This window comes from Nothobranchius furzeri, chromosome 3 (genome assembly GCF_043380555.1).
Source record: "Nothobranchius furzeri strain GRZ-AD chromosome 3, NfurGRZ-RIMD1, whole genome shotgun sequence".
Classification (NCBI taxonomy): domain Eukaryota; kingdom Metazoa; phylum Chordata; class Actinopteri; order Cyprinodontiformes; family Nothobranchiidae; genus Nothobranchius; species Nothobranchius furzeri.
The window spans coordinates 62270542-62283073 of NC_091743.1; the positions used below are offsets into that span (position 1 = coordinate 62270542).

General features: G+C 38.4%; 1 protein-coding gene across 1 annotated transcript in view; it reads left to right on the forward strand.

Moving 5' to 3' along the window:
• The first annotated feature begins 3707 nt into the window (after nucleotides 1-3707).
• The window catches only part of nckap1l (NCK associated protein 1 like), a 32861-nt gene continuing 24036 nt past the window's right edge, over nucleotides 3708-12532 (forward strand). Inside the window, exons 1-12 of the mRNA XM_015959112.3 lie at nucleotides 3708-3916; nucleotides 4872-4982; nucleotides 5237-5329; nucleotides 6212-6268; nucleotides 6481-6623; nucleotides 7513-7603; nucleotides 7722-7859; nucleotides 8913-8961; nucleotides 9575-9731; nucleotides 11975-12031; nucleotides 12133-12229; nucleotides 12368-12477. Of these exons, the coding sequence (XP_015814598.3) occupies nucleotides 3827-3916; nucleotides 4872-4982; nucleotides 5237-5329; nucleotides 6212-6268; nucleotides 6481-6623; nucleotides 7513-7603; nucleotides 7722-7859; nucleotides 8913-8961; nucleotides 9575-9731; nucleotides 11975-12031; nucleotides 12133-12229; nucleotides 12368-12477 (1193 nt within the window). The 5' untranslated portion in view covers nucleotides 3708-3826. The remainder of the gene's footprint in view (nucleotides 3917-4871; nucleotides 4983-5236; nucleotides 5330-6211; nucleotides 6269-6480; nucleotides 6624-7512; nucleotides 7604-7721; nucleotides 7860-8912; nucleotides 8962-9574; nucleotides 9732-11974; nucleotides 12032-12132; nucleotides 12230-12367; nucleotides 12478-12532) is intronic.

Below are 12532 nucleotides of genomic sequence, written 5' to 3' on the forward strand. Positions count from 1 at the left end.
GTTGTATGTGCATGTGTGAGCATGAGGGAGGGAGTGTGTGACTGTGTTTGTGTATGACTGTATATGTCAGGTGGGGCCTTTGACTCCTCCCCTCTCCTGGAACTTCTTTTGATGATATAGATCTTCGTCCCCCCTCCCCCTGCCACACCTGGTGTGAGGGGTTGTGCCTTGGTCTGCCTGAGTGTTCGTGGCAACCGGGTCTGGGGGTTTAAGATCTTTGGCATCTGCCTGATCAATCCCGGTGGCTGCCTGGTGGGGTCTGGGTCCCTGGGCTCTGCTGGGTCCCCGGCGGGGGTGGTTGCCCCTGGGTCCCGGGTCACTGGGTCCCGGGCTCGGCCGGCTAGGGGGTGGGAGGCTGCGGGCGGGCATGTGGGCTTGCCGCTGATGTCTCCCGGGACTCTGCCGGCGGCTGGTTGTGGCCCCCCGAGGCGATCCTCTGTGCCTCTCGAGGGGGGCGGGGGCCTTTCTGGTTGCAGTCTCCTTGGGGTTCCTGTGTTCTGGGGCAGCGCCTGGATCTCTGGGACTTGGAGCTCCCCGGTCTCCTGCGCATCTTTGGGGGGCAGATCTGTGGTCCCTCACACTCTCTGTTGGACGCTCCTATAGATAAACCTTACATAAACAAGCGCATGTACACACACAGGTGCTCACATGGTGCTCTCAAAAGTATGGGCTTGGGTACGTTAAACACAGGTCTTAAGACTATGGTGGGCACTTAATGCACTGTGATTTATTATCGTGATTCTTCAGTTAAGCAATGTTGATTATATTTCTTCATCAAGTTGACGCAGTGATAGCTTGATCTTGTTGTATTGTTGTTGTGTCCCATTTTTGTTTTTGTTTTTTTTTTTTGCTTTTTTTTTGTCTTTTTCTGCAGGTCCAGAAGCAGACTCTTGTTCATTATTGTTTATTTTTGTGGACCCCCCCCACCCCCCCCCCACCCCCACCCCCCCACCCCCACCACCACCCACCGTTTCTTTTCCTTTCTCTTTCACCTCTGTCTCAGTGTCTGTTCGGAATTACAAAGCATTCAAAAACAATAACAATAAAGTTTTAAGTATCAGGTGTGACATTAAAAGCTGACGCTTTGATGCTCCACCTGAGAGTAAATCTGCAAGGCTTGTTACCAGCATTCAGACATCAATTCTGTTTGCTTCACAGCCAGACAGGACACGGTAAAAACAAAAAAAGACAACAAAAAAAAAAACTAAACACTTTTTTAAATTCTCTTGGTAGTGGTAGTCATCTTATTTTTTTGAGAACTGAATTTGAAAGATAAGGTGAAGTTTATTTAAAAACTAAAATAAATCTCAGAAACAGCAACTAATAGATGTTAAAATGAGAGAAAAACAAGTTCTATTTATACTTGATTCCTGAATAAATGCAGTTGAGATGATAGCAGGTGTGAGTGGCTGAGCAGAATCAGGTGAACTGAGGACACACTGGGAAAGGAAAAATAGCAGAAAACAAATTAACAAGAAACAAGACAAACAGAAACAAAAGTAACTCACACCAAAACGTTGTTACTGATTTAAAAATATGGTATAAATGTGCTCATATATTGGTAAAGACTGTTACTGTGTATTAAATTACACTAGTTTTTTCGTGCTCTATACAAAAGTAGGAAATTACTTCATTAGAAAAAATATATGCATTTTGTTGACTAAAATTGCTTATTTTTATCGACTAAAATGGGACTAAAACTAAAATAAATCTAATGACTGAAATTGGACTAAGACTAAAATTAATTTTTAGCCAAAAGACTAAGACTAAAATAAAATTAAAATTTCCTGTCAAAATTAACACTGCGAGAGAGCCAAGTTCCTGTTTTTTCCCACTTTTATAAAATTACAGGTTTTATTCTCAACCAACTTCTGATAAAACAAAATCAAATTAGCTTCCAAACATCACACCATGAGTTATTTTTTATTGTTATGTAACTATTTAAAAAACACGAATGAGTTCCAATAACAAATATTTAGAGGTTCAGATTGGTGTACAGCCATATTTGTACAACCAGAAGCCTCACAGCACTCTGCACACATTTTATTTATTAGACAGACCATGTGCTTTGCCATCTTCCTCCTCTGACATCTGGGCTGCAGCCGAAGCTGGGAGCACGTCGCCTATTATTACCATTACAGATTGCAAGTGTTCCCCAGTGACCCTAATGTACACAAATGTGAGACAACAAAAAATATCTAGTTTTGTTGTTTTTCTCTATTGCAGAAGTGTTTTGTATTCCGTTTTCATCTGTACAACAAGTTGTGGTTTAATACATTTTAGTTATTTGATGCATCATATTACAGTGTTACAGCAGCTTTAATCATTTTTATCTGATTCACTTTCATTTCAACAGATATCCTCATTTTATTGTTTGAATATTTATCCATCCAACTGAACTCACATACACTCTTCAGCACTGAGAGATTCATAATCTTAATCTTTAATTATTAATCAGGTAATATTCCCATTTTCACATGACTTTAATCCACATCCACCTAACTCCATCCTCTCCTCTTCCTGAATCCACATCTTCCTGTCTGCTTTCCTCAGAAACCTTGTTAACAAGACTGCCGCTGTCTCAGCCTCTGCCAGCAGGGAAATAATAAACAGATTGTTTCTTTGAATCCCCTCAGTGCTAAACATTTTTTTCCTTTTTTAATGGTGCAGTATTCCAGGTTTTCTTGGTCTTTGGTTAGTGGTCTACCTAAACAAGTTCCAGCACCAGTTATTATAGTCATATGGAAGAAGCAAACACACACACACACACACACACACACACACACACACACACACACACACACACACACACACACACACACACATACACATACACATACACACACACACACACACACACACACACACCTGACTGCTAAATAACTTTGGGCTTCTCTAGTTTACATGACAAAGTCTTCAATCTGAGAGTTTCAGATTACAGGAAACTTTCCCAAAACCTAAAGTCTGACTTGAGTTTGTGAATTTGTTTAGGTAAAAATAGGTTAGGTTAGGGTAAAAATAATTAGTGATTAAAATTTAAACCAACTTTCATTCTGATTAAAAAACAAAACAAAAAAAGTGAGTTTAAAATAATATGCTTCCTATTTCGGCCCATATTTGTGTTTTGGATCTAATGAAACAAGCAATAACTTTAATGAAAAGTTTCATTTTTTAAATGTATTTAATTTATTTTTTTACCAAAGTGGGTTAATTATGTTCACTCATTGTCATTAAAATGTTTAGCAAAGAAGCAGCAAATCTGCTGGTAAATACTTCCACCTGGTGGTTGAAGGAATAACATTATCCACACATTAATTCAATCAGGAATCTTTTTCATTGCGTTTACTTTTCTTACCAAATTATTCAACCATTTAATGTTTAAACTTGTTTAGATATCTAAAAGTCTTCTATGTAACATTTGCCTTTCTCTTGTTCTTGCTGACTGCTTCCCTTCAGTAGAATAAAAGGAAGTGCTAGAGAGAACAAAATTAGCAGTGAGGAAGAAGGACTGTTTGACACATTTGAATAACAGCCTTATGAATATTTTTTTCCTGTTCAGCACAAAAATAAAAAGTGGATTATTTTTAATCTCATGAATAAATAACAAGTGACTCAGTCGTATATAATTTCTTGCCATCCAGGAGTGGCACATCCTCCTTTTCTCAGTCATTTTGTGAACAGTTGACACTCATGGCTCCACCTCCACTCTAGAGCCCCATGTGATGCCGTGACAGGGTGAGGCTCTGGGTGCACTTGTTTCTGAAGGTTCAGCAGTGTCAGGAGGCCAGGGTTTGAACGGAGGGAGAGGTGCAGTCCGAATGCAGCCATGGACTACCAGCAGAAACTGGCTGAGAAACTCACCATCCTCAATGAGAGGGGGAACGGCGTGCTGATTCGTATGAACTACATTAAGAAGGTGAGAGGACACGAGCACTCTCAAAGAGGCGAGCAGAAGCGGCAAGAAATAAGGAACTTATTCGTCTCACGAGAACAAACAAATCTATTCACTTGATATGAAAACACAAAGAGATACAGAAAGTTGAAATATCAGTACAAATACAGCTTTTCTGCCAGTCACTTAGTTTTTGTTTTAGAGTAGTTATTTATCTATATTTATGGACCTGTTGGGGCTTTAACTAATGATACAATCTATGTTTTTAAGAAGAAAGTCAGAGCTCAACAGTAAAAATAGCAACATTTTTTTAAAAGATTCGGTGAACTCATACTGCACCTGGACAAATGCACAAAATATCCCCATTTAAGCTAAGCTTTGTTTTATTGTTCTGCTTCTTGTTTTGTTTGCTGGAGTTTCACTGTAGGCAGTTCTGGCTCCAAACTTCAACTGAACTTAATCCTTCCAAGAGGAAGTGCAAACAGGAAGTCAGCATGTGGTGTCTGTCATCTAAAACGTCACTTATTCTGAACTGAAACACTTCCACACAAGAACTCTTGAAAACATATAAAAATGACAAAACTGAAAATGAGTAAAAATCCCATAAGTTATTTTGATTTCTGAAATGGTTAACGGCCTGTATTTGTATAGCGCCTTCTGTGGTTCTACAACCCCCCACATTCACACATGTGCACACATTCACGACTATTTCAACAGTTTGACAAAAAATGGAAAATGTTTGGTTTGTTGTTGTTTTAGATATTTGGGAATGTGGGCATTGGTGTGGATGTTTTGTAAACATTCTTTCTATTTATCAAAACAAATAACTTGTTTCACGTTGAGCTTTTACAAAGTCAAGCTGAATGCACAACTTATTTATAAAACTATGACACATTTGAAACTCTGCACCACCCATTATCACCATTATCACTTCGTCACACAATCGAACACATCTTCTTTAATGTTTTTCCTCCTCCAGATCTGTGCAGACTCCAAACTGCGTCCATCCTTCCTCACAGATAAAGCAATGGAACCTGCAATCAAATATATCAACAAGAAGTTTCCCAACATCGACTTCAGAGGAAATAATGTAAGTATGAAACAGTTTATTTGCACTATTTTATTTATTACCACATTTACTGTATTTATATTATGCTTGGTTGCTTTTGATCTTAAAAGTTACATAATTATGGCAACATCCAACAACAGAAACACCTTATTAAACAGTCTTTCACTCTCTTTGAATATATTATGTGTTTATTAATGTCGTCATTTTCAGTTTGAGCTACGTTCTTAATGTAAATGAATCAAACTTGATATGTGCTGTTTTTTGTTTTATTGCAGAACAATCTGACGAATATCCAGCGACAGAAATCTGATATACTCGGAGCCACAAGCAGCTACTACGACTCGTTTATGGATGTCATTGAGTTCAGGGTGATTGTTGTCTAATTAGGATTTCAGATGTCAATATTTTCTGGTTGGACTAGGCATTCATTAAAAACCAAGTTCACTGAGAAACCCTTTTTTACTTGTTATTTTTGAAATTTGATCAGTCACTCGTGAACATAATCTTCTACCCCATTTCCTGCATAAGCCACTGATAGAAAATAGACGAAAAAACGTTTGGATTAGAAAAGCCTTTCAGATCTACATCACATTGCTAAATTAACATTCTGCAACCATTTTGGCTAACAACAGGGAAGGTTGTTGATGGTTTAGCATCCAGGAGCACATCTTGGCTAGTAGAAGCTAACCATTAGCATTAGGAACTCCACAACACCACTGAACTCCTTCAGGCATGTTTACTTATGAAAATAAAACAAAAACATCAATGTTGGTATGCAAACAGAGGTCATGGTAGAGTTGTGTTGCTGTTAGCCAATTAGAGGTGAGATGTCAGAATATCTGGAATTATGACTCCAAAACCTGCCTCCTCCTCCTCCTCCTCCTCCTCCTCCTTCTTCTTCTTCTTCTTCTTCTTCTTCTTCTTCTTCTTCTTCTTCTTCTTCTTCTTCTTCTTCTTCTTCTTCTTCTTCTTCTTCTTCTTCTTCTTCTTCTCCTCCCCACTCCTCTGGCTGACTTCTTCCTGAAACAGGAACACAAGAGTTTTTCCCCCAAGAGGCTCACAAGCCATTCATTTACACATACTAGAGACCACTGCAAATGTATAGAAAAACAAGTGAACTTGGTCTTTATACATTCACAAATAACTAAATTTTGATGTTTTAGAAATATGCTAATGATCACTAATCATTCAGATTTCTTCATAAATAAATGTTGTTTCTTGTTCCTAAATGTGTTTTTGCTTTTTTTCAGGATCATGTTTATGAGTTGCTGAACACCATAGATGCCTGTCAGTGCTTCTTTGATATTGTAAGTAAATTTTGTAGGAATAAAACTGCTTTGAATAAAAAAAAACATCAGTATGCAGCACATTCATCCTACTCTCTCCAAACCCCAACAATTAAAAGTTGAACTACATTATTTCTAATGTTTTACTGCAGATTCATTGATTTAATTCCCCTCCATGCAAAAAAAGTGTTTAAGAGGAATTTTAAATAATGAAACTAAGGTTTTCATTTCAGTCTCTGAACTTTGAATTCACCAAGAACTACTTGGACCTGATCATCACCTACACATCTGTTATCATCACTCTGTCCCGCATCGATGACAAGAAGGTCCTGGTGGGGATGTTTAACTGTGCCCATGAGATGACCAACGGATGCAGGTGAGGGAAAACTCAACCTGTTTGAGCTTATCCTTCTGCAACTTTCTATTATAGATGAAAGAATGTGAGGTCTTAGAGCTTATTGTTGTTATTGCTTTTAACATTATTATGGCACTAGGAAGAGATCATATCTTAATTAGAGTGTATTGTTTTTTAAACCTTGGAAATTAGATTTGATTTTACACCCTAAACTTTAAACTTATTGCCTAAAACCAATTAGAACAAACAAAATGCTTTTATTTTACTGTTTGATTGTAAAATACTGAAATCCCATGACACATGCAGTTTAGGTTTGAGGTTTACATGAAAATAGAGACACACAGGACCAACAACCATGCATGCACACTCACACTTAACAATTTAAAGAAACCAGTCACCCTGACATCATGTTTTTGAACTGTGGGAAGAAGCTGGGCTACCCGGACAGAGCCCACGTGTGCGCAGGGAGAACATGCAAACTCCATACAGAAAGACCCCAGGCCTTGCTGTAAGGCAACAGCACTAACCACTGCACCATTGTGCCGCTAGGTTCTCTTTTTTCAGTCATTATTGTTTAGAAACCCCATCGGCTCATTCCTAATTCTTTTAAAGAGTATTTTGGTGGTTTGTAGTTGTTCCACTTTGCAGGATATTTGTTTGAACAAACAGCAGGATGTTTGTCTTAATTTAAGCAATGAACCTAAAACAAAAACATTTTACACTTGACGTGGAGCTCGCATTTGACTAAAGAGAGACCACACAGAGCCAACCTAATAGTCTTACAAGTATTCCTGTCGTTCAAACAAATGCTGTTTTAAATCTTCTCTCCAGACGCCGCAGCTTTTGCTTGATTTCCTGTTTCTTGTTTTAATTTAAAATTTCTTGTGAATCTTTTTACCCACATCTATAGCGACCCCTCCTACCCCCGATTGGGCCAGATGTTTGTGGAATACGAGCATCCATGGAAGAAGCTCACTGAGGAGTTTGGCCCTCATACCAGAGTAAATCGAACTCAAATATGTTTACCTGTTCTGAGCAGGGACAATATGCATTAGATTTGGATGCAGCGTTGGCCTGATTTCTCTAATTTTCTTCTCTTGCGCTTTTTTTAAATTTCAGTCCGTTACAGCAGCGTTGCTCTCGCTGAAGATGGTTTATCCACGCAGGAATCTGCCTGCAGAGCAATGGCGGAGTGCCCAGCTCCTCAACTTACTCAATGCTCCTGCTACCATGATGGATCCGGCCTGCTGTGACACAGTGAGTTCACTTCTGCATGTTTACTTCTGCATCTCAGAGGAGGAGAGAGAAGTTTTTGAAGTTAGACAAGATTGTTTTCCTTTAAGGCATAAACAATTATTGGACAATGAGTGGCATTGTTATATGTTGTTATGGTAGAAATAAATGTATATTACTCCATAAATGTAGTAAATTTGTAAAGTCAATTCAACATTTCATTTCTTACAGTGTATTTTTTGTCATTTTCAACAGAAAATTAATAAAATTAACTAATTTTATGAGCTAAACTTTAGTATACTTGCCTGGATGAAATAACAACAACAAAGATACAGAATTTGCATGGAGCCATAAAGAGAACCAGATTTTCCAAAAATCTTCATCAAATCTTACCTTGATAATTGTCTGTATTTTTATGCTGATTTTTAGTTAACCATAAAAACTATCATGTAAAAAATGAATATTTGGAAACAAAACATCAAAACGTTTTACTGAACAATATAGAAACTAAACCACATCTTTTTAGGTCTTTTCTAAACACTTTTCACTGCAAGCATAATGCTTGTGATAAAAACAGAATGTTAAACATGGTTGATTGTCCTGTAAGTTTGTCATGGATTTTATCAATATGTTTATCAATAACCCATTACCTATAGTGAAGAGAGAAGGAGACATAGAGCAGACAAGTCAAACAGTTATAACTGTGGCAAGATGCCGAAGCAAATGCCCCGAACATCTGTTCACAGACTTTATTTATAGAGAGGAAGATAAGAAAGGAGGAGTGAGGTCATTGTGTGAGAGAGGGAGAGTCAGTGTGTGTATGAAAACAAGAATGTGTGTGTGTGTGTGTGTGTGTGTGTGTGTGTGTGTGTGTGTGTGTGTGTGTGTGTGTGTGTGTGTGTGTGTGTGTGTGTGAGTGTATGAGAGGATGCAGAGAGGCATAGATCAGTACATATTACATCCAGTTGGTTGATTAATATACATAATTAATATACATAGATTTTTCCACAACAAAGTTAAAGCAAATTTCAAGCATTACCAAAATATTTTCATTAATGACCCTGGTATTTTCTACAGATGGCGTGTGAATACCTGCCACTGGACGTGATGGAGCGTTGGATCATTAGTATGTATTTTTGTTCCAGAAATCCCACTTTGTCAAAGTAAAACAACTTGGAGGCTCTGCTACTTTGTTTCAGACACACACACACCTATCAGCAGTGGTGAAACTCAAAGCTCAAATTCAAATAAACGGATTCAGTTCAATTACATCAGTTACTGATTTTATTCATTCTGGTTACACTTTCAAAACATTTTAATTCATTTTTACTAACATATCAAGTTCTAGCCTGGCAAGCCGTACTATATATGTGGATTTTTCTTTTATCTGATGGTACCATCTTGCTTCTGTCGCTGTGATTGGCCTGCCAAACCGATAGAACACTGTTGATTGGTAAGGCACAATAATGCTCAGGCCTGCTGAGACTCTAATGGAGAGTGTCTAGGTCGACCTGAAGAGCAAAATCATTTTACTTTGGCTACAGTCTAGTCTAGATTTCTAGACTAATTAAGTTCTGCATTTGTATTCAATTGAAAACCAATTTCAGAACGTTTTGTTAAAGAAGGAAAGAGCGGAGAGAAACCCAAATTCTCCAGTTAATGTAACCTGACCTCTAACAACGATGCCTCCAGGCCTTTAGATCTATATCATGACCACCATTAACTTCCCTTCCTTGCAGTTGGCTTCCTGTTGTGCCACAACAGCCTGAACTCAAACCAGGCATCTCTGGAGCTGTGGAAGATGGGTCTACGGAGCGGCATTTACCTCACCCTCATCAGAGACGAAGTCCTCAACATACACAAAGTCTCTGAGGACCTCCTAGACTCCTTCAAAGGGTACACAACCTTTATTCTCTTCACACTGCGGATTTTGGATGTAGGATTTAAACCTCTTTCTCAAACATCCTGACACCTTAATTTATCATCTGGTAGTTCTGATTATCTGTTGGCCTGATGAATTCTAACACGTTTTAGGAGGGATTCATTTTACATAAAGTCATTTGATTCCAAATGTCTTTTTTTTTTTTGTTGTTGTTGTAAAGGGTTTAATTTACATGTTATTTAATGAACCATGAGACATGAGATTCCATAGCAAATATGGAATCAATCTAATGGATCTTTGGGTACTTTAACCAGAAGATTGGAACTTTTTATTACAGGGATTATGTAACACTTCGTATTGACTGAGAGACAACAGAAGAGAGAGTCAAGTTTTAAAAGTTTAAAGATTTATGTAAGGCTTGACTCGAGCTGAGCTGAACCGGAGCGAGAGTTCGGATTGTAGCTTGTGTTTTGACCCAAGCGCGGAGTGACTGACGCCAGGCAGATTGACATGCGTTTGCTCTAGGAGTCAAACCATACAAAGCTGGTGAGCACGGCGGTTCCAAAAGGAAACAAGCTGACTTACTGTGAGTCGGCAGGGTGAGTGGCTCGGGCTGATCTGGTCAGAACGGGTTGAATGATCGGGTTGGGTTTGGTCAGAACTCGGAGCATAGTTCGGTTAGAATCGATGACTGAGTGGTTTGGTGTTGAGTCGTACTTCCTTATGTAGACATGGCGGGTGACGTGGGCCGGAAGGCTGGCGCTGGGGATGCTGGGTAGTGGAGTTCGGTTGGGCTGCGTGTGTGTGGGATCCTCCGGGGGAGGATGTCGTGGGTTGTGAAGGAGGCAGCATGACAATTTATTACTAAACAAATTAAAACTAGAAAAACTTTAAACACTAAATATAAGGTGTAACTAAGGTGAAGTGAGACGGAGAATGGTGTAGTGTGGAATGTTGTTCAGAACCAGCAAATCCGGAGAAACGATTAGTTCTGATGGGAGTGAAGGTGATGTCTTCGCGCTAAGCTTTGATTCAGAGATTCATAAACACATAAGACGCCATTCTGTCGGTCTACGTACCCTTGGCGGAAGTCCCCATCTAGATCAGGAGGTGTAGGGGTCCAGCTTGGACCTTTCTGGAGCCGAAGCCTGTAGAATAGCCGCGGCAGCTGACCAGACCGGTCTTTGAGATATTTCCGGGTCACGACAGTTTATCGGCATCTAACAAGACCCAAAATGGGGTCGTGATGGTTCAGCTGTTATTCTGAAAGGAACCGATGCAGCAGGTGGAACGGCACAGATTTATCCAGCTTGTCGTTGGTTCTTTCGGCTGAAGATGAAAGTTACGGATTGGCCACTCCCAAAACTTCTCTCGAACGCTTTGAACTGCGTTAAAGATAGTTTTATACTTTGGATGCTTTGGTTTATGGTCGAATGAAAAGATGACAGATTTACCAAGCACCACCAAAACTATGCCTCTGTCAGATCTGGCAGATTCTGATTGGATCAGTAAAAGCAATGTGTCATGTTTTAATGCTACGTGTGATCAGTCTCTTGTGGAAACATTTAAAGTTATATTACTTATTATATTCTACAGGATTATAATAAAGTAATTAATATTTTGATTTCACAAATTGAATAAAGTAATTAATATTTTGATTTCACAAATTGGTTCTCATTTTATTATTGACTAACACTTTGTTTGATTAGCTTATTAAAAATAGAGTTCTTTGATTTATTAAAAAGAGAGAGTCCTTTGTCTTCATTCTTCTCTTTGTCTTGAAAGGAAAACAGTTTAGGAGCAGATGCATGAGACCTTGAGCAATATCTCATGCAGATTAGTTCTTGCTGAGGAGAGGGGGGAAATGACTTTTAGGTGGAAAACAGTCATTTCATTCCGTTACATAGTTGTTTATTTAAACAATGTTTTTTTACATAAAAAAACACAACTAACTTTGATTAAAGATTCATTTATTGCTTAATGAAAAACAATCTTACATTTTGTTTCATAAATAAATAAAACAAAATAAACAAGCAATTACGAAGAACAATGAAATAATGGGAGCAATGAGAGATGATTCATAGCTCCATGCTGAAAGGATGTTATTAATAACAGAGCATTTCTCATAAAAATTTTTATTTTCTTCTAATAGAGGCTAACACTAACAATATAAAAAGTAAAACAAACATCAAATCAGTGGGTTTTATTAGAGCCCAAGTTAATTTCCTAATGAATTCTTTGTTTCTTTTCATATCAGATACCACAAGCGCATTGCTGATATCAAGGAATGCCGTGAGCATGTTTTAGCCAACTGGTAAAAGTGATTTATTTGCTTTTTTTTAGAAACATTCAATGACTTACTGTTAGTTTAAAGTGGAAACATGTGTTTGTATGTAATTTTTCATACATTTTCAGTGGAGCTATGCACAGAGAGAGGAGGAATTTTTTGAGAGGAGCTCTGAAGGAATTATGTAAAGTTCTAGAGGATGAACCAGGTCTTCTGGGACCAAAGGTATAAGAACTGTGAGAACTTTAGATAAAACACTGGATGAGTTTACTTTATTTACTTTATTTTATTAGTCCTTGTAGCTGATCCAGCTTCTGCCACTTCCTAAATCCTTCCTTCTTTCCATTTCTGGGAATCCTGAAGGCTCTGTTTGTCTTCATGGCATTGTCGTTTTCCCGCGACGAGGTCCTGTGGCTCGTCAGACACTCTGAAAATATGCCAAAGATCAAGATGCCAGAAGACTACAATGACAAGTAGGTCATTAGGATGTTAAGTTTCACTTTTGGTTTCACTAATGGACACTGGGGG